Genomic DNA, 27,123 nt, shown 5'->3' on the forward strand with positions numbered 1-27,123 from the left:
CTAGATTGAGTTCAAGGAAAGGAGGTTTGTCATTAAGCGAGGAAACATTGGCAATTTGTCGGCGCTGACGAATTAGGTCGCAGGTTGGAATTCGGCGGGCACAGCCGCCGCCCGCGCCCTCTCGCCGAACACCTCGACCTGAGGTCACGCCGAAGCCGGTGATGAGATGACCCCGGCGCCGCTCGCAGCGTGTGATGAGCCAGCCCGTTGACGCAGTCGCCCCTCGCTCGTCCCGCGGCCCATGTTCTCCTCTGAGGGCGCCGCTCCCCTTGCGACCTCCCCCGCGCGACCTTGGCGTCCGTGGGCGTTCGTGGGTACGTGGCCCTCATGGGCGGCCAGTCAGCAGTTGACCAGACTCGCAGTTCAAGCACGCGGCTTGTTCACAACGCATCGCGGCGACGGACGGCGCGGAGCTCCCTCTGCCAGCGCTCCCAAGAAAGCCTCACGTAAACAGAGCCTGAGCGGCGACTTCGAGGAAGCGAGCCTCTGCGTTCGGGTGCAGAGCCCGCGCGAGGCGCAGCGGGAACGCAGCCTCCCCGTTTCTCCTTTCGGAAAGGACAGTATTTCGCGGGAAAAGCCCCGGCGACCCGCGCATAAAAGCGGCAAGCGCATTCGACTCAGAAACAGTCTCTTCCTCTTCATCATGGAGGAGGAACGCCTCAGCTTCGTGTACATGTTCTGCTCCTTCGTGCCGCTGGCCCTGCTGGGGCTCCTGCTGGAAGCGGCCGTGTTCGTCTTTTCCGCAGTCGTCCAGGTACAGTATATGCGCCCCCGCCCTCCCCACTTCGTCGTGGTCGCCGTCGTCTCGTCTCTGAAGATGTGTCTGTCTGTCTGTCTGTCTTCGATGGTGAAGAAAAGTTCTGACCTTTAGCCGGCGCCAACAGTGCGTCGTGTGTTGCAGTCCAAATTGCAGCGCAAGTCCTCTTCCCGCGCGAACACAACCGTTTCTGTCTATTTGAGTAAAGTTGAGGGTTATTGCTCTTCAATTGCATAACCGGCGTTTGTTCGCGAGAAGGAGGGCCTCTGTCCGCGCGGGGTTCCGCTGCGCAACGCCGCTCTGATAGAGTAATTGTACTATAGTTTATCTGAATGACAGCGCACTGAGGAGGCAGCGGCGGCGGCGGCGGCGGCGGTAACGGATATGCTCTTGTATATTATCACCGGATTACACAATGGCGAGAAAAGCGTATCAAGGCAGTGACTGTTATCTAGTTTCTTCTGATAACAGAGCTTTCCCAGCTCAGAATCCACCCCCCCCCCTTTCTCCGTGCCCCCTCCAACCCCCTCGTCTACTGGAGAATGGAGAGCCTTATTCATCGTTTGTTTCCTTTGATATAACTATCTAATCTCTCAATTAGTAAGTTTCTCTCCCATTTCGAGTAGTTTACAAACATTAATCTGATAGCCACGGCATAAAAATCCTCAACAGCACTAAAGATAATCAACGTTTGTTCTGTAGACATTTTCTCTCTCTTTTTGCTTGACTGATCATTTTTATCCGTCGTTTCCCTTCGTCTGCGTACCCAGTGATTAGTGAGATACCATGTGCCGTCAAGCTGATCATCCCATCTAATGGCTATGTACCTTCGTGTCTTGGCAAGAAGTTATATTTAATTTTGAAGTCACGAGACGATCCAACTCCTTTCCTGCTCTTGTACAAGTGAGAGAGAAAGTAAGGCATTATTCGCCGCTTCTTGTACAAAGCGGGGCCATTGCAAACGATGTTATACATTCAGAATTAGGATGAAGTCTCCTCAGTTGCATTTCAGGTATAAGTTCAAGTTAAATCAGTTTTCTTTATCGGTTCCTGTAGCCCGTATAAATACAAAAACCACTATACTTTCGTAAAAGTGGATGCGAGAGCAACTCCATTTCTAGTACAAGTAGAAGTAAAAGTAATTCTTTTTTTTCTTTGTACAAGCCGACTTAAAACAACTGCCGATCTTGTACAAAGGAAGGAAGAATAAAGCAGTAATCATTATCTTTGCGTATCGTCTGATTTGCTATTTACAAAATATGAGGCTGGAATGGCAAGATGGGTTAGACTCAACATCTAGTCAATTATAATGATGTTCATGACGATGCTATGATTTTGATGGTAGCAACGAGATAAGAAGTACCTAAAAGGCAACTAATTTGATAAGGATGAATAACATAGATAATAAAGGCGATGGTAGAGATGTTGTTATCTCTTACAGAAACAGCATTATAGACAAAGATTATAACAATCATCATCATTAATAAATTGTTTTTGTCCCTTTCTCTCTCTCTCTCTCTCTCTCTCTCTCTTTCTCTCTCTCTCTTCCTCTCTCTCCTTTCTCTTCTCCTTTCTCTCTCTCTCTTCTTTTCTCTTTTCCTTTCTCTCTCTCTTTTTCTCTCCTTCTCTCTCTTTCTCTTCATCTCTCTCTCTCTTCTCTCTTCTCTCTCTTTCTCTCCTTCTCTCTTCTCTCCTTCTTCTTTTTCTCCTTCCTCTCTCTCTCTCTCTCTCTCTCTCTCCTCTTCTCCTTCTCTCTCTCTCTCTCCTCTCTCTCTCTCTCTCTCTCTTCTTTTCTGTTGTGTCTTTTCTTGCTCGTTCTTTCTCTCTTGTGTGTGTGTGTGTGTGTGTGGTGTGTGTGTGTGTGTGTGTTGTGTGTGTGTATGGTGTTTTTGTGTGTGTTTGTTTGGGGTTGCGTTAAAACATGGAACCCGTGTTTGAGAAAAAATGCCCGTGAACCATTATCAGGATTGAGAAGGGCTATAAACCGAGAGATTTTTATGTAAACAGTCAACATACAGTTTACGGAAAATCCACTCTTTTTTTTAACCACATGGAACGTGTTAACTGCACTAATCCTAGTATCAAAAGTGTGTGCATTTTTCATAAGCTTTTACATAAACAATAGTTTTAGGTGTTCGATCGACATTTTATACATAACGTCGCAAATATATCATGCTATATTGTTACAAATGCTTGATATACATATTATGCATTTTTATACTTGACATTATGCTTCGTATGTATCCAGTATCATGTTACGTACTATATTCCAAATATACCATAGAAAAGGTACATTAGATACATGATACATAGTGTACATCTTGTATTACATAAATAAAGCACATAAAAAGTACATCACATACACACCACATACATCTTACACATTACACTCTTTCACTATTCACCATCCACCATATAACTGCATCACAATCGCCAAACTTAATATTAAAGTTTGCTGCTGTTTATCTTCAAGTTGTAATCGTATTAGAGGCAAAAATAGATTATTTGATCGGTTGAAAAAAAACAACATAAGATCAGTACTTACCAAAGTAGAGGTGACGTTTTTTGTGTTTAATATAATAATCATAATCGTCATCATGATCATCACGATCGTCACCATCACCATCACCATCATCATCACCATCACCATCACCATCACCATCACCATCACCATCACCATCACCATCATCATCATCATCATCATCATCATCATCACCATCATCACCATCATCATCATCATCACCATCATCATCATCATCATTTTCATTATTTTTATGTTTAACATTACCCTCGCCAACATTCTTACATCGAACTTACGCTTTACAATAATTTTTCCTTTTATTATTTTTCTTGTTATGATTTTATTACAAAGGAGAGGGAGGGAGGGGGGCGAGGGGGAGAGGAGAAAAGCTGTCGCAAAGGGAGGGGAAGAGGAAGGGAATGGGAGGAGAGGAGAAGGAAGGGAAGGAGAGAAGAGAGGAGGAGGAGGGGAAATAAGGGGAAAAAAGAGGGTAAAATATCAACATTTGAGTCAATTAAAATTATGTACTTATTCAGTAAGGAAATGTAGGTATTTTTATTTTTCTTATCATTATTATTATTATTCTGCTTCTCCTTCTTTTTCTTTTCCTTCTCCTCTTTCACTTTCTCTTTCTTTATCCTTTTCCTTCTTCTCCTTCTCTCTTCATCCTTCTCCTTCTTCCTTTCCTTTTCCTTCTCCTCCTCCTTCTTCTCCTTTTCCTTCTCCTTTTCCTTTTCCTTCTTCTTGTTCTTCTTCTTTTTTTCTTCTTCTTCTTTATGTGCACTTTAAGTGATGCACTTTTAAGAGCGTCTTAAGAACTGTTATGAAAAAAAGGTAAATAAAGTCAGTCAGAAGATAATACAAACTATGTTACGGAACAGCGAATGATAACACCTGATAACATAACTTTATTCCTTAACTGTATTTACAATCAAATTCCGTTGAACAGCCATGATTCTCTGTCTTTCTATATCTTTTTAAGCTTGTTTTATGTCTCTGTATACCAAAGCCAAAACAGATTAGCAACCTTTAGTCATCGATTCAGTGATTGTCATTATAGGTGTGACAGTTGATAAGAAATCGCCAAGGGGTTGTTATCAGGAGGACAATAAACAAACGAAAAATAAAGATAAGATATATTTCACTTTAATTTAGAGATATCGCGACTTCAGATTTCGTATCTCTTCGAATCAGGGTCGCGCTTATAGCCTAATTAATGAATTTAAGTGTCTCGTCAGGGAAGTCGATGTTTTATCAAAACAATTAGATTGAATCCAAAACGATATGGTTAATAGTAATAACGGTAATGTCAAATGAATGAATCAGTAAGGAACATCTAGTGATATATGCTGATAGAGAAACACACGTCAGGAGCTCAATATAGCATCATAATGTCAGCCTCCAATGTAATTTGTCTTGAGGAAATATTACGTAAGCAAGGCCGTGTTGCTGAGGTTACATATTTCAATAAATGCAAGTGGGGAGAGAGAAAGAGAGAGAGAGAGAGAGAGAGAGAGAGAGAGAGAGAGAGAGAGAGAGGAGAGAGAGAGAGAGAGAGAGAGAGAGAGAGAGAGAGAGAGAGAGAGAGAGAGAGAGGGAGAGGGAGATAACGAATAATTCATGTAATGATAACACCTTGACTGGCAGATTGGCCTGGTTTTACACTTTGGTGTCCCTCGTGATAAGGATTTTATGAAACCTGTTGCGTGAAGATTATCATTTTATCATAACTATTGTTATGATTGAAAAAAACCTACAAGATCAGTACATACCAAAATCATCATCATCAAGACCATCATATTCATCATCAAGACCATCATATTCATACCTATTCGTACTACAGTTTGCTATTAATACCTTTATCATTATTACTGCAACTATTACCTAATTATGCTATTATTATCTTATCCTGCCACCACAATATTTGCATAATTCATATTCTACCCACATTGAAGATTCTCCTCAGATCTGTAGATAATTATATACAGCACGAGAAGATTCATCACCAATTCTTAGAAGATTTCTAACCTTGTGATGTATTATATTTTAGATATTTTAAATGTATTAACTTTTTCTTCTTCTATTCCACAGTTCAAGAGGATGCTTAACAAAGAACTCAGTCATTTCTCGGAATCAAGCAAATCTGGAAATCAAATTTCGGAATATATCTGCACAACTTTCCTCGGTGAGTGTTGGTGCATCATGTTTGTTAAGGAGTTTCGATCTTCTGTTGTCTGTTTGTGTGTGTGTGTGTGTTTTTTTTTTTGTCTGTTTCTCTTTCTCTTTTTTTTCTTTTTTTATTTGTATCTGTTTGTCACTGTCTCTCATTCTCTCTCTCTCTCTCTCTCTCTCTCTCTCTCTCTCTCTCTCTCTCTCTCTCTCTCTCTCTCTCTCTCTCTCTCCTCTCCCTCCCTCTCCCTCTCCCTCTCCCTCTCCCTCTCCCTCTCCCTCTCCCTCTCCTCTCTCCTCTCCCTCTCCCTCTCCCTCTCCCTCTCCCTCTCCCTCTCTCTCTCTCTCTCTCTCTTTCTCTCTCTTTCTCTTTATCATATATATATATATATATATATATATATATATATATATATATATATATATATATATATATATATATATAATATATTTCAACCTCTCTCTATATGTACGATCCCTCTCTTTTTCTCTCCCTTTTTCTTCTTGCTCCATGTTCTTCTCATCTCATTATCTAATGTATCTATCTCACTCTCTTTTTCCTTCGTCTCCTCCTCTCTTTTTTATTTTTCCTCCTTCCTCACCTCCTCTACTCCCCCCCCCCCCCCCCTCCCCTCCTTGTCCGCCGGCTGTCAACCAAAATTTTGCCAATAATATGTGATAATCTCTTCCATACTGACTAGATCACGGGAGCAGCTTTTTTATTGTGCTCTATAATCCACGTATAGCTACTAAAGTCACATGTCGCATTATGCTCTTGTTGGGAAAAAAATGCCGACCTAATATAAGATCTATTGAGGTACGGTTACACGAGTTATATTGCACTGCATACGTATCAACGTTTATCCATTAAATTTCATTATATAAGTATCAATGCCTACGCAAATGCAAGATAATATGCAATTCTATTACAACAGGAATGAGTAACTATGTTTCGAACTCATTAAAAGTTCCTTAACGGATGTAGCAAGAACTGTCTGTCTGTCTGATAGTGCATTTATGATCTGTCTATCACACACACACACACACACACACACACACACACACACACACACACACACACACACACACACACACACACACACACACACACTCAGAACACACACACACTCAGATACATATATCTATCAATTGAATATATAAATATATATATATATCCATCTGCCTATCTCTCCCGTAGCCGTTCATTATTTATAGCCATTATTATTTTCTCTTTCTCTCTCTCTCTCTCTCTCTCTCTCTCTCTCTCTCTCTCTCTCTCTCTCTCTCTCTCTCTCTCTCTCTCTCTCTCTCTCTCTCTCTCTCTCTCTGTTCAATATTTATAGCCAGGGAGACAGACATATTCTTAATATAAAACCGATTTAGGCTTCTCTGACGCTACAATTCTCAGAACTCGGGCTGGCACCTCGCTAAAAGGGGAGTGGGGGTGGGAGTGTGGGTGATAGGGGGAGGAGGTAGTGAAGGGGGTGGGAGGAGGAGAGAGGAGGGAGTGGGGGGGGAGAAGCTAATATTAGGGGCTGAGTGAGTTCCTTCTATCAAAAGAGGATTTACTGGCTAGAGAGAGAATACCGGTATTTATTATTTTAATGAATTAACGTTTATTCGGGTGCATGTCCTCAGGTTATATGCTGTTTATCTGTTTATTGATCTACTCATATCTATGTACATATAGACAGATATACAAAGGCTAAATTGTCTAGACTGTGATGTTATTAACCCGCCTTGTTTTTTTTTACTTTTTTCCTCCACTTCTCTCCGTATCTTCCCTCTCCCCCACCCCACCCATACCTGGCACTCTTCCATGATTATCATAATCGGATCATCATCATCTCTCGCTTTTAGATGCAATTAACCTTAAGCAAGGACATCCCCATTCCGCCAAGGACCGTTAACCAAACAAGAGGCGCAGAGCATCGTGCTGTTTCGTTTATAGAGGATTCGAACCCGATAAAGAGGAATCGAATGGGATCCAATAAGTACTTCGCTCCGGGAGGGGTCTGTTGCCAAGCGTTTATAGCTCGGTTGGTATGCCATGGGTGTGATTACGGGTGACGTCGTGATTATTGTGTAACTGTGGTGTTATATGTATATAGATGTAGGTATACAGTTTTTTTTTTTTGTTTTTGTTTTTTTTTTGTGTTGTGTGTGTGTGTGTGTGTGTGTGTGTGTGTGTGTGTGTGTGTGTTGTGTGTGTGTGTGTGTGTGTGTGTGTGTGTGTGTGTGTGTGTGTGTGTGTGTGTGTGTGTCTCTTCATTCTTTTATGAACTTCGTGTATTATTACAGTTATACAAGAGAGAGAAAAAAAAAGAAACAGAGAAAGAAAAAAAAACTAAAGAAAGAAAATAAAATAAAAAAAAAAACAAAGTATATGAAAACAACAAAAAAAAGGTATCTGAGAAATCGACTTACCACCACACATTCGCTCCGAAAATGCTCGTGTGGCAGACCATCTCCCCCAGCGGACGTATCAGCATCCGACCCATAAACAGCACCGCCAGTAATAACAACACATCAGCTGATTCGGAACATGCAACGCGCAGAAGCCTCGTCACGTGAGAAAGGCGTCGCAGGCCGGGGTTACACGTGCGGACACCTTTCGTTCGCTTTTTTTTCTTTCTTTCTCTATTTCTTTGCTTTTTGCTTTTTCAACACATTTGATATATTTGTGTATTTTTTATGTATTCATCCATCATCGTCTGTTTGCATATCTGTTTTTCTGTCTATTTATACTGTCTGTATAGATGTGTCTACGTATATATAATATATATGTATATATATATGTATATATGTATAAATATGTATATATGTATGTGTGTGTGTGTGTGTGTGTGTTGTGTGTGTGTGTATTATATATATATATATATATATATATATATATATATATATATATATATAGAGAGAGAGAGAGAGAGAGAGAGAGAGAGAGAGAGAGAGAGAGAGAGAGAGAGAGAGAGAGAGAGAGAGAGAGAGAAAGAGTACATATACAAGTATGCATATATGAATATTTACAAATATACCTCCCGATTTTTTTCGCCCGCATCTTCAAGTACCTGTCAACTAAAGGCCACAGACTCTTTCCTAAGGCAGCCACCCCGTGACCTCGCCTCACGTGAGCCCTCGAGAGGTCACGCACTGTTTTATTCGTCGTCATCTTATTCCTCATTTTGCCTCGTCTTCCTCTTGTCATTAAGGGTTAAAAGCACAGCGCTGGGTCAGCCTTATTACACAAGTGTCGGTCTCATAATAAAGCTTTTGTCTAGGCAGCTGAAGGAGAGAGAGAGAGTGAGTGACAGAGAGAGCGGTTACGAGATAAACAGATTGATAGATAGAGTGGATGGATATATATGTGTGTGTGTGTGTGTGTGTGTGTGTGTGTGTGTGTGTGTGTGTGTGTGTGTGTGTGTGTGTGTGTGTGTGTGTGTTCGTACGTGCGTGCGTGCGTGCGTGCATACATACATACATACATACATAGAAAGACACACACACACACACACACACACACACACACACACACACACACACACACACACCACACACACACACACACATGTGTGTGTGTGTGTGTGCATACAACCATACATAAAAAAGATAAACAAATGAATAAAGAAGAGAGAGAGAGAGAGAGAGAGAGAGAATGAGAGCGGATGGCAGTCAAGTTGCATTCCATCGAAAGTGCTAGAGCGAGCGTAGGCTTGCTTGCGGGGGCCAAACGCCCTGGGTGCTTGCATGCATGCAAGTTGCGAAGTATGTTTTGAGTGGGACGACATGCCTTCATAGCCAGAAAGTGATAAACATCGGTGTTGGCAATTTCTGATAGGAAACGTAGATTCATTAGCTAATACACTGCATTCATACAAGTATACATTCTCTCTCTCTTTCTCTCTCTCTCTCTCTCTCTCTCTCTCTCTCCTCTCTCTCTCTCTCTCTCTCTCTCTCTCTCTCTCTCTCTCTCTCTCTCACACACACACACGCACGCACGCACGCACGCACGCGCGCACACACACACACACACACACACACACACACACACACACACACACACACACACACACACACACACACACACACACACACACACACACACACACACACACACACAGTGCCTGCTTGCGTGTCGGGGTGTGCGTTGGAGACCAGCTTCACTGGACACGCATTGATTGATTGACACATAAATCAGCGGAAATCAAGGGCAGTGGGATAGGAAGTCGTTGTCAGCACCACTAAGGGATTGCAAAGTCTCGGAAAGGATTTTTTGAATATGTTTTATTATTCATTTATTCATTTTATGTCGTTTCTCAATTCGTTATTCATGGCTGATTAGGATTTTCCGTCGGTTGGGATACGCATGATCAGTTTTTTTTTCTCTCTTTTCTCTCTCTCTCTTCTCTCTCTCTCTCTCTCTCTCTCTCTCTCTCTCTCTCTCTCTCTCTCTCTCTCTCTCTCCTCTCTCTCCCTCCCTCCCTCCCTCTCCCTTTCCGAACTCCTCTATTTCCTATCCTTTGTTAACGGAGTCCTTTCCCTTTGTGGAATCCTTTTCGACGTCCTGAGTGATCCTAGCTATGCCTCAACGGTTTCGGAAGATTGCTTGCTCGTGAGATTGCTTGCGAGATGCGATACCCGTTTCGGGAGTCTAAGCAATGGCGTCTTGCATTTGATTTGATTTGATTTGCACCGTCTTTATTCTTATTGGGAGGGGGAAAGGAGGGGAGGGGAGGAAGTAAGGGGAGGGGAGGGAAGGTAGTAGGGGGAGGGGAGGGAAGGTAGAAGGGAAGGGGGACGGGGACGGGCAGAGAGGAGGGGGCGAGAGAGGGAAGGGAAGGGGGTTAGGGAGGGGAGGGGAGGGGAGGAAGGATGAGGGAGGGAGAAGAGAGGAGGGGAAGGGGAGAGAGGTGAGGGAATTGGGACGGGGACAGGGACGAGAGAGAGGAGGGGGAGGGGGAGGGGGGGTAGGTAATAAACAAACACGATCGTCGCGTCGATTATCAAGTGGGGTTGAACTTCGAGGTCAAGTGGGGTCAAGCTGCTATTTCATGGTGGCATTCATGTGCAATTAATAAATAACTTTTTTTTATGTGTGTTTTAGTACGGGGAAAACCCAGAAGTCTATGAAACAAATAGAAGACTGAATCCTCGCAGAGAATTACGTAAATCGGACCGCCATAATAAACATCCTCCTCATCTTTTCCAGCTTCGAGACATTACCCAACAGCAAGAGACAGGCATTTAAAGAGAGACAGTTAGAGTCATTAAGCGAGGCGACGACTCACTTAAGATACGAGAGATGATTGTTAACAGGAGGAGAAAATGTTCCATGATGAGGAAACATCCAGGGAAGATTTCTTAGGTTTTTGATTGCCTGTTGAACCTTCTTAAGTGCCGATGTGTTATATCAGATACATTAGAGTAGAGAAGACAAAACGCTGTTGCTCAATGCCCTTTCTGGTAATGAGAAAATCTTGGATGATGAAAGAAGTGCTTCTTGGGATCCTTACTGCATGATGAAGAAGATCTGAGAACGGGGAAAGGAGGGGAGGGCGGGAAGGAGAAACAGGAGAAGAGGAAGATCATAGATTTTGGAAAAAAAAATTTAAATAAAAAGAAAATGGAGAATGGCAAAAAAATAGTAAGTGAATGAGAAGATGGGGGAAATAAAAAGGAATAAGTAGGAACAGGAGTAGGGGTAGCCTGGGGACTGGAGGAGGGGGGGCAAGGAGAGTATAGGAAAAGGGGAGGGAAGCAAGGAAGGGAAGTCGAGAAAAAGGAAATAGGGGTAGGGCAAAGGAGGAAGATCGAGAAGCAGAAGAAGGGGGGGAGGAAGGGAGATAGAGAAAAACGGAGGAGGAGGGAATAAGGAGAGGGAAGGAGGTCGAGACGAAAGGAGAAGTAGGAGGGGATTGGGGAGGGGAGGAGGGCCAAGGAGAAGGATGAGGGGCCTCGCGGGGGGGGGGGAGGTCGAGGAGTCAAGCAACACGTTCCAGGTACTGTGATTAGGCGGCCCCCCCTCGAGGCTGTCGGCGAGGCGGGACAGCACGGCGCCCGCTACATCTTCTAAGCTTCCACCCCCTCTTCCTCCTCCTCTTCCTCCTCCCCCTCTTCCTCCTCCCCCTCCTTCTTCTTCTTCTTCTTCTTCTTCTTCTTCTTCTTCTTCTTCTTCTTCTTCTTCTTCTTCTTCTTCTTCTTCTTCTTCTTCTTCTTCTTCTCTTCTTCTTCCCTTCCCTTCCCTCGTCATCCTCTCCACCTTCGTTATTTCTCAGTCATAACCTCTCATACCATCTCCTTCTCCCTCATCATCTCTTCTTCCACCTCCTCTTTCTCTCTTCTCCTTCCTATCTCCTTTTCTAATCGTCCTTTCCGTCCTTCTCCTCTCTTCTCCTTCCTCCTATTTCCCTTTCTTATCCTCCTCCTCTTCTCTTCTCCCTTCTCCCATCTCCTCGTTTATCCTTCCCTCCGTCCTCCTCCTCTCTTCTCCTTCCTCCCATCTCCCTTTCTTATCCTCCTCTCCGTCCTCTTCCTTTCCTCGCGACCTTGGTTATTCCCTTGCTCGTAATTTGGGACGGTAGACAGTGCCATACCCTCCTCTCTGTGCCCTTCCCCGTGGCCTTGGTCTGCCCTGGCCACCTCCTTCCTCCCTTCCTTCGTCCTCATCTCCTTCCTCCCTCCTTACCCCTTCGTCGTTCACTTTCTCTCTCTTCCTTTCTCCCCTCTTCCCGTTCTCATCTCTTTCCTCCTTCCTATACCCCCTTCTCTTCGTCGTTCACTGTCTTTCTTCTCTTCTGCCCGTCTTTTCGTCCTCATCTTCCTTGTTTACTTCTCCCTGTCTTTATCTCCTTCCTCCCTTCTCCTCGTCCTCATATTTTTACTTCCTCTTTTATTCCTTTCTCTTCATCGACTTCCTTACTCTCCCTTTCATCATCCTTCTTTTTCGTCCTCGTCTTTCTTCCTTCCTCCTTCTCTTCCATCTTTCTTCCTTGCCACCTTTGATCTTTCTCTCATGTTTTCTATATCTTCTCTTACTCTTTGTTCCCCTTCTTTCTTTTCTTTCCAAACATTGACAGTTATTTTAATTTATTATTTCATTTACTTATTGTGTGTAAATTTTCATTTTCATCATCGCATATATTCCTACCTTAGTAACGGCCGTTTTATACATCAAATTATCACAAAAAATACCCCCATCGATCGAAGAAGCATTGGAATTAATTAAAATTCCCTTTATAATGACGAACGTACTTAAATATAGGTTACTGGCGAGTGATGTCTTTTCTCTCACACATAATTCACACGAAAATGTACCGAGCTACAGGTGGTGGCAGTGGCAACATCTATTAGCCAATCGGTGCCTGTGAGAGCGAGTGCGAGGTATTCTGGGCAAGGGATATGTATAGCACTCACACTGCCACTTAAAAACATTGACATACCCGCAAAACTTTTCCGAATGTCATGTCTAAAATCCTACACCCACATACCTTTCTCTTTTTAGTTCTTACTCGTGCACCTGTTTCTGTCTCCTCTTCTCCTTGTCTCGGTCTGTACCTTGGTTTTTCATTATTTATTTTTCCATCTCTCTGTTTTCTGTTTCTCTCTCTCCCTTTTTTTTTCTTTCCCTCTTTTTTTCTCTCTCTGTTTCTGTTTTTGTCTGTCTGTCTGTCTGTCTCTCTCTCTCTCTCTCTCTCTCTCTCTCTCTCTCTCTCTCTCTCTCTCTCTCTCTCTCTCTCTCTCTCTCTCTCTCTCTCTCTCTCTCCTTCATCTCTTTATATTTCAAACATTGCCTTTATTTTCTTGCATCCGGTTCAAACTATCAACAGTATGCAATACCACCTCCCCTACAATAATAATGAGTTAAAATAAACAAACTTTTAGAAAAAAAATCTCACACTCACTCCCTTTACTTACAAAAGATATTTTTAGACTCACTACACAGCACTATATATCCTCCACACTACACAAAAACACAAGCAAATCTTTCGGACACTGTAAAGCATAGTGTATCCTGTTGCAAGCACAACATTTTCGCTCCCGCTTCGGTTCTGTCATCGCTGCTCGCGTATTAATAGCCCGCAGTGCTTGCATACAGACAGGGAGCAACGGAAAGAGCAATAGTAGTCAATAAAAATGTCGCTTCGTCGATTAAAATGGATTAAGAGATGGATAGATGGATTGTTTTATGCATTGATGGGTGGGTGGATGGGTGGATTTGTGGATGGGTGGGTGGGTGGTTGGGTGGGTGGGTGGTGGATGGATGGATGGATGGATGGATGGATGGATGGATGGATGGATGGATGGACGGACGGACGGACGGACGGATGGATGGATGGATGGATGGATGGACGGACGGACGGACGGACGGACGGACGGACGGATGGATGGATGGATGGACGGACGGACGGACGGACGGACGGTCGGATTGACTGATGGATAGATGGATGAAAAGATAACTGGACATATCGATGGATGGAATGCTTTGAAGAGAGAGGAAGGGAAGAGTGGAGAAAAGGTATAAAAAATATTTTTAAAAATCCCAGCTTGGAATCAGTACGTACCTTTGTCCTCGTAGGATGCTATAACTGCAGCATCCGACCCGATCTTTGCTCTCCCTTTCATCTCGTATCTCTCGCTATCTGCTGTTTGTGATAGCTGATATTCTGGAGCGCCACGGAGAGAAAATTGATGGCATGGGTGTTGAAATCTTCGAGATATTCAAAACTTTACAGCATATTGGTCGCTCTGTTTCTGTCTGTCTGTCTATCTGTCTCCCCTTCTCTCTTTCTTTCTTTCTTTCTTTCTTCCTCTTCTCTCTCTCTCTCTCTCTCTCTCTCTCTCTCTCTCTCTCTCTCTCTCTCTCTCTCTCTCTCTCTCTCTCTCTCTCTCTAATACACCTCGACCCCCTCCCCAACACACACACCCTCACAGAGTATCCCCACTCTCTCTCTCCCCCACAAGGGCACAGAATAATGGGTATTATGACCCTTAGGTGTAATGGGCATAAGGGTGTGAGGGTTGGGGGCACCTAAGGGGGGGGTTAAGGGGGGTGGAAGGGTAGGTGTGGCCTAAGGGGGAGAGAGGATACCAGAGGGGGGGGGAAGAGACGTAGAGGGGGAACAGGGCACGTGTGGGTGAAAACGGATGAGGGAGAGAGAAGTACACTAAAGGAAGGGGATACAAAAGGGAGGGGAGAGGTGGGGGTAGGCACAGAAGGGAAGAGGGAGAAAGGGGGTGAAGGGGGGGGGAGGAGCAGAGAGTCCATGATTCGACTCTTTATTAGCGCCTCAACATTTAATCTTTTTCCATAATGGGTTCTGAAGTTCATCGCCTTCCATGCTGGAACTTGGTATGCGTCACACTCCTTTTAAGGTTTTGTGGATGGACGCTGTGTGTTTGTTTGTTTTTTTTTTTTGTCTTTTTTATTATTTTCATTTTTTTTTCTCTTAATTTCTTACTCATTTCTCTGTGTTTACTTGTTTAGTTGTCTGTTTAACTGTGTTGTTAGTCATCATCACCATTACTATTACTGTAAATAGCAATCCTTATCTTAAGCATCTGTTTCGTTGTTATTGTCGTTATAACATTTACTATTATTATTATTTATTGTTATATATACGCTGATTTTTTTCATTCACCCCTTCAGCTATCCATCTTTCTCTCTCCATTCTTACTCTCCCTTACCTTCCCTTCCACATTTACCCTTCTCACTTACCTTATCTCTCATCCTTACCTAACCTTACCCTCCCTGCCCTTACCCTCAACAAGAGAAGAATAAAGAGTTTACTAAGCCCCTTAAGATTATCTTCTACCTATGGCGCCAGGTACCATGTTAATCCTGTCTGAGAGAGAGAGAGGGAAAGAGAGAGGGAGAGAGAGAGAAAAGCAGGGGGAGAGGGAGAGAGAGAAAGAGAGAGAGAGACAGACAGAGAGAGAAACAGACAAGCAGAGAAAGAGCGAGAGAGAGAATACCATCTTCCTAAAAAAGAGAAAAAATGGGAGGACTAACGGCTAGCAAGCCGTGCTAATGACGCTCTAGTCTTTGTTGTTGTTGTGAGAACAGACTCGTTTCGTAGATTTGTTGTTTTAGAGTGCCTCGATTATGGACTTCGTTGTAAGGGTGACTGTGCATTTCTGTTAATATGCATTTTCTCATAAGTCATTATTATTATTATTATTATTATTATTATTATTATTATTATTATTATTATTATTATTATTATTATTATTATTATTATCACCACCATCCTTCTCCTTCTCTTTCTCTTCTCTCCTCCCCTTCCCTCCTACCTTTCCCTCCCTGCTCCTCCTCCCTTTCCCTCCTTCCCTCCTGCCCCTCCCTTTCCCCCTCCTGTATCTCCCCCGATGAATCATTCATACAGTAACTGAGTGTCATTCATCATCAGGATTTTTACCTGTTGACACCCTGGGATTTCGTGTCGAGTCGTTGCACGCCCGACCTGCAGCTGCATTAATCAGCAATGTTGCACCTTGCGTACCAGGTACTACCACGGTACCATATTAAGTCACGCTTACGAGGTCCGTGAGTTGGTATCGAGATCGCCTTTGGAATTGCATTGTAGCACACGTGTACAGTGATAATGGAGGATGTGGATGTGTGTGCAGATACATGTATATATGTATATGTACAGATACATATCGATGCGTATGCATATGCACCTACACATACATATGCATATACACGCGTGGGTACACACACACACACACACACACACACACACACACACACACACACACACACACACACACACACACACACACACACACACACACACACACACACACACGTGCACATATGTGGATGCACGTGCATACGCACACACGCTCAACATAAATCTACTCCCCCCCCCTCCAACCTTTCAATGAATTACTCTACCCCACACCCCTCCTTCCTCCCTTCCCCCTCCCCGCCTCTCCCCTCCCCCTCCCCTCCAACAAGGGCGCTATGACCCTCGCCCTTGCGTCAGAGGAGGAGAAACTTGACTCTCACATCAACAGGGAGCTGAACTCCTCTGACGTCATAGCTCAGGGAAGGGGAGGGGACGGAGGTGAGGTGGGGGACGGGAGGGGGAGGAGAGGAGGAGAGGGGTATTGGATGGAGGGGGAGGAGAGGAGGGGAAACCGGGGTAGAGGGGGAGGGGAGGATAGGGAGCGAGGGGTGGAGGGGGAGGGGAGGAGAGGGAGCGAGGGGTGGAGGGGGAGGGGAGGAGAGGGAGCGAGGGATGGAGAGGGAGGGGAGGAGGAGAGGGAGCGAGGGATGGAGGGGGAGGGGAGGAGAGGGAGCGAGGGATGAAGGGGGAGGGGAACAGCTCCTCCTCAACACCAGAACTGTTGACAATTAATCCAAGCAATTTTCGTGTGGGGTTCCTTTGTCTCCTGTGGGACGCGAGGAGAAGAGAGGAGGGAGGGGGAGGGGACCCTAGGATCTCCTTTGTGTGTTTCTCACTTTTTTTCTTTTTAATTATCTTTGTATGATTTAGATGATGACTATTGTTCGATTTTTGCCTTCAAAAAAATTCTTTCGTTTTCCTGGAAGTAAATTAGTTTTTTTTTTTATTACTATCATTTGATATCATGGGGTAGGGATGGATGGAGGGAAAGTGAGGAAGGGAGGAGAGAGAGAAGGGGAAGAGGGATGAGAGAGAAGGGGAAGGAAGAAGGGAGAGAGGGAGGGAAGGAGAATGGAAAGGAAGAGATCAAGAAGCAAAAGGAGAATAAGACACAAAATGGAAAACGAGAAGAAATCCTTAAAAGAGAAAAGAAAACAAGACCTCCCCCCCCCCCACACACACACACAGCTTTCAAAAATTTACACAGAAGCATTAATCGACGAGCGAATGGAGGAAAGGCGCATATTGCAATAATACGAATGGAGGAGAGAGCGAGAGAGAGTGAAAGGGAGGGAAAGAGACTGAAGCGATGTCGACGATAAGAATCTAAGGAGTCTTAGTCGGTCGGGAGCTTCTTCAGAGAACGGCAGTGTGTTGGCAGAGCGAGGCAGGGCGTGGTGGCGATGCGACTCAAGGGCGTAGACTCCCCCGGTCTTTGGGTGGAGTCGCTTAGGCTTGGGAAAAAGTGTATGTGTGTGTGGGTGGGTGTGTCTGGTTGAGGGCCAGGGTAGGGGGAAGGGGAGAAGGGGGAGGGAGGGGGGAGGGGGAGGAGAAGGAGGAGAAGGAGGGGGGAAGGGGTAGGGCGTAGAGGAAGGAGAAGAGAAAGGGAGAGGGAGAAGCTTGGAATGAAACAAAGGGAAAGTATTTTAGAAGGAGGGGTAGGCTAAGATAAAGATAGTTGAGAAAGAAAGAGAGGAAGATCAAGGCAAACGAAAGGGAAGAGATGGGTAGGGGAGAAGGGACTGGTGTGTGGGGGGGGGAGGGGAGCTAGAGTAACGCCTCTTGAACAGGTCTGGGCGTAGAATGAGAAAGAAGGGCAGGGTCCGGGAGGGGGGGGGGGTAGCCCCGTGTGAGGGTGTAAGAGGAACACCCTTTCTGACTCACCCAAAGTATCACTCCCCAGGTATGCGAAAGAAACACGGTCATTATGCAGCTATAGCATCCCTTTTGGGGACTCGTGCTGTCGATGGCGCCTACGTAAGAGTTGCAGCGTGCATGTTGCAATGTAACATTGCTTCTGACGCAGGGAAGGGGTTATGACATGAAATGTTGTCGATCTTGTCTTCTTCGAATTCGACCTTTTTTCCTCTTCTCTTCTTTCTTTACTTCTCTTCTCCCTTTACTTTCTTCTTCCTTTTCAACTGTTTTACTTTTTTTATTTCATTCATTCCCTCACTCACTCACCTTTTCTCTTTTTTACCCTTTTACTTTCTCGCTCTTCCTCTTCTTCTCCCTTACTTCTCTATCACCATTTCCCCTTTTCTCTCACCGTAAGAAATCATATTTCAATACATGAATGATTTTAGAACCCCCCCCCCCCAACACCTATCCCTCCCACTCTCTACCTCTCCTACTCTCTAGCTCGATTCTCTACCTCCCTTACTCTCTACCTCTTCTACACTCTACCTTTCCACCTCTTTTACCCCCCCCCCCCCTTAAACCGTATCCGGGGCAGGCAAGCAAAACCGGACTCATGCAGTTCCTCCATGGGCAGTTCTTTTCAATGGCCAAACAAGGGGCGAGAGACGGGGTGCCGTGCATGACGTGGTGGCCGGCGTAGGTCTGAGAGGCGCCTTTCGAATCATGGGCAAAGAGCGAGCGAATAACCGACTGGTTTGAATGCGTTGATGGGTAGTTGGGCAATCTGATGACTAGTGGGATTATCTGATGACTGATTGGTAATTAGTGTGGTTGTTGGCTTGTTTCTTGACTAGTTGGCCCGTTAGATGGTTATTACGTTGCTCGTTTTACTTACTGCTTGGTTGCCTTGTTGACTAGAAAATTAACTAGTTAGGCTTGGGGAATTCTTTAGTTAGCCATTGACTCGTTAACATTAGCTAATTAACAATTTGTTTAAACAAGTTGTTAGTGACCTACCTTCTTGACTGTAGATGACCAAGTAAATTTCAAGCCAAGCATCTGATTATCTGACGTCCTCATCTGATAGGTCCTGTGACTCCAATTCCGCTAAAGCAAGCTTCTTGAAACAGGCAAATGTATTTCTTGTCGGCTTTTCCTGGTGTAAGGTCACGACCCAGCGAGCGAGAGGTTCATGGGCAGCTTGTTTTATAAACTGTCGAGTTAATATAAAGTGCGTTTTCGTTCTTTCTTGCTTTCTCTCTCTCTTATCTTTTGTTTGTTTGTTTTTTTTAAATTTTGTTTTTTATAATAATAGATTTATGTGAAATTACTCAACTGCTATATAGTCAGGCTTTACTACCTCTTCATACCCGCATTTTACTCCTTTCCTCCCACCTTCTGATCCTCCCTATCTTCCTCGTCTCCAACATATCCTCCTTCTCCATGCTCTGTCTCCCTCTTCCTCCTACATCATTTCTCCAACACCATATATGGTTTCAGAGGACGCCGTCACCAACTTGGAAACCGTTACTAAGTATTAGTAATTTTTTTCCAAGAAAGGGGTTAAGGCCATACCTAGGCTGGGCGTTGGTACACAGAACATGCCACTTAAATATGGGTACGAGAAAATATATATTGGCGTGTTTATATATTCGTGTTTACTCTCATTATTGTTGTTATAAAATATATAATTGACATTGTTTTATTATATTTACTTTATGTATCATTGTTATTTCCATCGTTTTCTTCGTCTTCATCATATGCTACTATATTAAATTTGAACATGGACTAAAAGTCTGAAGTGTTTTCATAGACATGAATCATATGATATGACATGAATAAACAGCTGATAGAGGAAGTAAGTCAGCAAATTCTTCCATCGTCATTGCTTGCATTGCTGGGTGCTTGTTACGAAAGCTCTGTTTACAGCAAGAACGATTTTGCTTTGTGGTCTCTCAGCTTGCCCACACGTGCAATAGACTGCAGGAAAAATGGTTAGATTTCCTCGAGATGCAAGTGTGCGCCGGCCAGTGGCAAGGGAAGGGAGATACGGCGATATACGTATGTGTGCATACATACGCGCGCGCGCGCACACACACACACACACACACACACACACACACACACACACACACACACACACACACACACACACACACACACACACACACACACACACACACACACACACACACACACAAAATCAAAACAAACAAAAAAAAAAAAAAATACTTATCCACTCCCACCTCAACACAGACAAATCCTTTCCTCTTCTACTTAAATCTATTTCTCGGAAAATTACAGCAATGCCCTTTTTCACTTGCTGTTTCTAAGGGAGTCAATGATGAAGGAGAGAAGGGTACTGTTTAAACGCGCCGTGCGGTAAGTGGGCCAAGTACATCATTACCCTATCACTAAGTGGGATTAAATGTTTCTTTCTTTATTTTTTTTTTCTCTCTCTATTGAACAGACAAACGTGATTTTTATTTTTTTATTTTCTTATATCTATTTTCTTTTCTCTTTCATTTATCTTATTGCAATTTCTCTTTCCTAAGATTTTTGATTCTGGGATAGTTGGAAATAAAGCCAATGATCTTTTAATTTCATTCGAATACTTATTATACTGAGTTAAAAAAAAGTGATGAGACAGAAGACTCTTAATGACTTAAATGGATGTCTGAAGGAACCGAGAGAGAGAAGTCTTGGAAGAAGATAATTAAGACATGATAGATAAAACGACTGAGAGGAAGAGAGAAAGAGAGAAAGAGAAAGAGAAAGCGAGTCCTCCTCCTCCTCACCAGGACGAAGGAGGAGAAGGAGAAGGAAAACACAGAGGAGGAAAAGGAGAAATGAGGAAAGGAGGGAGAAAGAAGAAGGAACGAAAGGAAAGAGAAACCACTTTGTTGACTTCGATAAGTTTATTGAGGCAAGCGGTTACATCTTACATACAAGAGACAGGAGGAGGGAAGCAAAACGAGAGGAGACAGCAGTGAAAAAGGGGACGGAAAGACAGGAAAAAAGACAGAAAAAAATAGAAAAGAAAAAACATAAAACAATAACAAAGAAAAGACAAAAGACTAAACAGGACAGACAAGGAAGCCAAAATGCAAACGAAGAAGTAGACAGAGACAGATCACAATAGAGGAACTTGGGGGCACTTAAGAAAACCCTTATCCTGTATTTATTAAGACCTTATCCTTAACAAACTGAACACAGGTCCTTCCTGGTTATGATCACACGGGCGCTCACAAGACACGAGGTGATGAAGCAGATGTGGTATTTTGATCTTCGTAATATAATCGTTGAGGTTATACTTACCTCGAGGTGCCTTTGTGGTTAGTTATTATTGTTCTTTTTTCTATTATTTCTTACCTTCTCGGTTCTTCTTGTATCCTTGCTGGTATATGATATTTGCGAAAGTAAATTAATATGTGCAAAAAAAAATTACGGTACTTTGACATCCGAGTTGCATTTTATTTAGTTACTTATGTTTTACTTATTATCTATCCATTTATTCATTTGGTTTTCTTTGTCTGCTTATTTTATTGTATTTAGTTTTTTATTCATTTATATTCATTTACGCCTTCGTTCATATTATTTTATTTTATTCACCCACTTTTTATTTTTTTTTTATTTATTTTTTTTTTTTCAGGGGAAAAACGATATGTGTCAGATCTATTGCTGTGACCTTTTCCATGCAAGGTGTAAGTGGTTTATTTTCATCAAAGTGACCTTTTGGTGGGGGTAAAGAGTAATATATTCCCTTGGTGGCATTCTATCAAAAACACCATTTGGCTTATTTTGGCCGTTTATTTGTTGTAATGAAGTTGTCTTGAACTTCCGACCACTAAAAAAAATGGATGTTATTCATTTTCTTCTGTTTTACCGATTCTTCGTCATTTTTTTTTAAATCTTCATCTTTCTTTTATATTCATGTTTACTGTCGACTCTTTTCACAGTATTTCTCAATTCTTTACCTTCTTCTCCACTTTCTACTTCTTTTCTTTCTTTTGTCTTTCTTATCCACTTGCATTTCATCATCAACGGCCACTGGAAGAGCATCATCATCGTCATCGTTATCTTTATAGTTACTATTATTTTTTTTTCACGACCGTCATCACCCTCATCAACCTTCTCTTCGCCTCTTCATTCCATCATCATCACCATGAAAGTGACAAAGGAGAGGAAGAGGAAAGCGTGGTTGGAATACCACCATATCATCACTATTCACCATCACCCATATCCTCACCCTCATCACCACCATGAGGAGATGACGGCGAAGGTAGAGAGGGAGGGAGTGAGGGAGAAGATATTTGAATCATCACCCTCACCCTCATCTTCAGACATCACCACTATCCTCACCATTCACCGTCATCATCGCCCTCATTATCACCACAAGCAGGAGATGATAGTGACGGGGCGGTGATGGAGAAAAGGGGTCGTTGGAACACCTTTCTGAGGGTGGTTGAGGCGGGCGACGTATTGATTCTGGAGCTGCAGGACGCACGTGTTTGGCGCACGAACCGACCTGCTGAGTGTCTCTTTTCTCTCCCTCTCCCTCTTTCTCTTTCTCTTTCTTTCTCTCTCTCTTTCTCTTTCTCTTTTTCTTTCTCTCTCTCTTTCTCTTTCTCTTTCTCTCTTTCTTTCTCTCTCTCTCCCTCTCTCTGTCTCTTATGATATAAAGGTCAGAGAGAGAGAAAGAGAGAGTGGAGAGGGAGAGAGAGAGAGAGAGAGAGAGAGAGGGAGAGAGGAGAGAGGGAGAGAGAGAGGGAGGGAGAGAGGGAGAGAGGGAGGGAGAGAGGGAGAGAGAGACTCAACGACAGGATCTGCTGAAATGTGATCCTCATTTCCAGTATAATAATAATAAAAAAAAAAAAAAAAACTGAAACACAGATTACCTCACGTGTACACGGTTACTGAAAAACAAAAGAAGATAAATGCACACACACACACACACACACACACACACACACACACACACACACACACACACACACACACACACACACACACACACACACATCAAAAACACACATACATCACCACTATATACATATACATACGCATACATATATACATATACATACGCATACATATATACATATACATACGCATACATATATACATATACATACGCATACATATATACATATTAATATATAAATATATATATATGTATATATGCATATATGTATGTCTATGTATATGTATATATGTATATGTATGCACACAAGCTCATGCCTTATCCATAAGCAAATACTCACGTTTTCAGCTGTAATTTCCTTCCAGCCTCCACACCTTGCGGGTATCATAACCCAAACTCAAAAATGAGAACAATTTATTTGCGTTTTGATTTCTTCAGAGAGGCGACGACGAACTATAAATAGCCCGAATCGGCGAAAAAATGATGGTTCCGAGATGATGTGGGAGGCGAGGGGGGGGGGGAGTGGAAGAAGAGGAGAGGTAGGGGGGGTAGGAAGAAGAAATTGAGGGGGATAGGAAGAGGAGGAGAGGTAGGGACGGGGATAGGGAGAGGAGGAGAGGGGGGATGGCTGGGAATACTTGTATCACCACAGGAAAGGTATCAGATGTTGGTGTTACGTTAGAGATGCGAGTTTTGCATATGTGTTACGTTAGTCTGTGTACGTTCTTCTGCCTGTGTATATCTGCATTTATTATTATTATTATAATTATTATTATTATTATTATTATATTATATATTGTTGTGTCTTTGTCACTGCGCGCATACACCTATATATATATCAGCGCGTATGCTTATATCACCATCCCTAATTATAGGCGAAGACAGATCATCACGGAGAATATTATTTTCACCCTAATATATGTCTCGCGTATACAATAACGGCTCCATATTAGGCGGCACATCAATAAAACACTTTCATACTCATCTCCCCACTACCTGTTCCTCTTCTACGTCATCTGTGAATGTATTGGACGACTCTGGTTCATTTCCCCCACTTCTCTGTCCTCTTCCCTACGTGTCCTACCTATTCTTTTTTTCTTTTTACTCCATTCTGTTCCTTAATCTAACTTGTACTGAAGGAGAAAAGGGAGGAATGCGTGTCAGATAGATAAAGTAGATTTATTGTTGTTATTATTTTGGTTTCCCAGTTCTTGGTTCGGTTGCGTGTGATGTCAGCATTAGGCAAAGGAATATTAGTTTATTAAGATCCGGTGCATTCGCCAAAGCATGCAACAGTAGTCTCTGGCCTTGAACAGTAAGGTACATGCATACAATCTTGTAGGTGCACATACATGTATCTATTTGCCAATCTGTCTATCTATAGACCTATCTATTTATCCGTCTGTCTACATGCAAGCGGTTACTTTCGAATTTGAGATAACACACACACACGTTTATATAATATATTCTGAGCGCAGTGACAATTAGTAATATGGTAATAGTTTCTAAGGAGTGTGAAGGCAACCGAGGTGGCACCAGTAAGTTGGCACTACTTCTGCCCGGGGCTGTCACCTGCTCTTGGGCCAGAAAAAAGCGAGAGAAAAAAATAAAATTACGCAGTAGATAGAAACTAGTCAGGTTGAAATAGTAGTTACCCCGTGTCTGTCTCTGTCTCTGTCTCCCCCCCTCTCTCTCTCTTTCTCTATCTATCTATCTATCTGTCTATCTCTCTATCTATCTATCTATCTCTCTCTCTCTCTCTCTCTCTCAGGGGGCAGGGGATGTTGTAAGTTCACACATACCACATCGTTTGCATGGCATAAGACGGTATACTTCAATAATAATCTTAATGCTGTCATAATTTTCGGTGCGTAGAAACCATGGAAATACGCTCTAAGCCACCACATCAGGATAAAAACAGGGATTTAAGAAAAACACATATCCTTTATGGCATACGAGATATGTCAGCGATAATCCCAACGCTGTGATAAAATGCGGTCTAAAAGATCTCCACTTTTACTATGTACACAACATTATTCCCATGTTGCCGACGCCTACGAGTATGCTGTGGAGAGAAACGCATGGCCGATACACGTGACACGGTTGCAGGAGTAAAATAACTGAATGACTGCATGGTTTTAAGCATCGCAAAGCTGTCTAGGATGAAAACGATTATAAGAGCATTAAAATGTCACTTTCGGACGGATGCAGTATATGCTTCTCTCTCTCTCACACAAACACACACACACACACACACACACACACACACACACACACACACACACACACACACACACACACACACACACACACACACACACACACAGAGAGAGAGAGAGAGAGAGAGAGAGAGAGAGAGAGAGAGAGAGAGAGAGAGAGAGAGAGAGAGAGAGAGAAAGAGAGAGAAAGAAAGAAAATGTTTACTTTCATGATAAAATGTGTGGCAAGAATGGACTGGTAGTACCCCCACCCTTTGCATGGTGATGACCGAAAAAAAAGAAAATAAATAAAGGAGAACAAGAACAAGAACAAGAAAGAAGAAAGAATAGCGATAAAACACAAATACCCGAAGCCTTGGCCGATAGGAAACTCGAAAAAGGAGAGTCATTTGCATACAGAACAATACATAACCAAGAGGAATAGATGCTCTTTATGCATGTGCCAAGGATATGATTTTCAAGCCGGCAATCTTGACTACCGTTGCAAGGCTGTTGATCTACAAGTTCTTCAAGCGATATTGAGGTTTAAGTGCCGTATATAGGGTGGAGGACTTCTCTGTGCTTGCAAGCTTTTGATCAAAGTCTGAGCAATATATCAACGGCTGTCATCATTTTAATTTGCTGACGTCTTGAGAGTCGATGTTAATGATACATACAAGGATTTGCTCGCGCGCGCGCGCGTGTGTGTGTGTGTGTGTGTGTGTTACATTTATGTAATATATACAGAATATATATATATATATATATATATATATATATATATATATATATATATATAAAAGATAGATAAATATACATTGGCATAAATCGCTCATTTATTAACAACCCTTCCTTTCCGACTAAACAAACCCGTATATCAATCACACCACCGAAAAAAGCGATCAAAATACACCAATTTCGGCCTCGGATCTCGAAACGTACAAAGAGTACTTGTACCCCTTTAACCTTGCGGAGTAGCCCCCACCCTCAACTTTAGCCCCCTCTTACCCCTACCTGTCTACTCCTCTCACCCCCTATCCCTCCACTCCCCTTCCTTCTTCTCGCTCCTTATCCCCCACCCCCCACCCACGCACACAGTCCGTACCTCATTGCCCCCCCTCAGAGCAACAAAAGCAACAGCAGTAGCAACAACAACAGCTACAACAAGGACAACAACACCACCACCACCACCAGTAGCAATAGCAAAAGCACTACTAGTAGCAATAGCAACAGCAATAGCAACAAAAAAATCAACAGCAACAGCAACTTGTCTCGCGCCCCTGACCCACTTAGCTCGAGCTCTCCCAGTGGCTGTAACGGCCTTCGCGAACTCCCGTAGAAGGGATAATAATTCACCTCGATGCATCCACGGAGGGGGTGGGGATAGGGATGGGGGTTGGGGTAAGGTATGGAGGCTGGGGAAAGGGATGGGGAAGGGGATAGAAGGGTGGAGGGGAGGGTGAGGAGGGGAGAGGGTGAGGAGGGGGGGAAGAAGGAGAGTGACGGAAGAGATGCTAAAATAGAAGATCGATAATATCTCCCGTTTTTTTTTGTTTGTTTTTTTGCCATGAAATTTTTTGTTATGTACCTTCGATTCTTCTTTACTATTAGTTATTTATTTGTTCTAAATATGGCGTTGCGACAGACACAAAAAAGAAAAAAAGAAGACAAGGAGAATGAAAGAAAAAGGAAGTGTGAAAGAATACGCACCAAAAAAATATATAATAAATAAATAAATAAATAAAAAAAAAATAATAAATCAAAAGAAAGAAAGAAACACACGGCAACTGTTCGCTATCACGTCTAGCTTTCTCCAATACATCACACTTTGATCGATTCATCAGTTCGAAAGGTACGAAGTAGGGTACGTACCGTTATATACTAAACGGTGATACTACTGGCACGGTTTCGAGGCCTTGATCTTATTTATGTATATTTATTTGTTTATTTATCCGTCGATGTTGTTCTAACTTTTGTTTATTTATTAACCTGCGATCGGTATTCATTTATTTATATATATACTTTTGGCTATGAATGTATATTTTATTCATCAATGTATACAATGT

At 42.9% G+C, this 27,123-nt stretch overlaps 1 protein-coding gene across 3 annotated transcripts in view; it reads left to right on the forward strand.

The window, feature by feature from the left end:
* The window catches only part of LOC119593954 (cAMP-specific 3',5'-cyclic phosphodiesterase-like), a 101,563-nt gene that overhangs the window by 60,859 nt on the left and 13,581 nt on the right, over nucleotides 1-27,123 (forward strand). For 2 of the 3 annotated variants that reach the window (XM_037943158.1, XM_037943080.1), the window contains one exon: nucleotides 5,370-5,463. In XM_037943158.1, the coding sequence (XP_037799086.1) occupies nucleotides 5,370-5,463 (94 nt within the window). Of the gene's footprint in view, nucleotides 755-5,369; nucleotides 5,464-27,123 lie in introns of all 3 variants that reach the window. The other variant, XM_037943007.1, reaches the window with a different exon arrangement.

Source organism: Penaeus monodon, chromosome 1, assembly GCF_015228065.2.
Source record: "Penaeus monodon isolate SGIC_2016 chromosome 1, NSTDA_Pmon_1, whole genome shotgun sequence".
Classification (NCBI taxonomy): Eukaryota; Metazoa; Arthropoda; class Malacostraca; order Decapoda; family Penaeidae; genus Penaeus; species Penaeus monodon.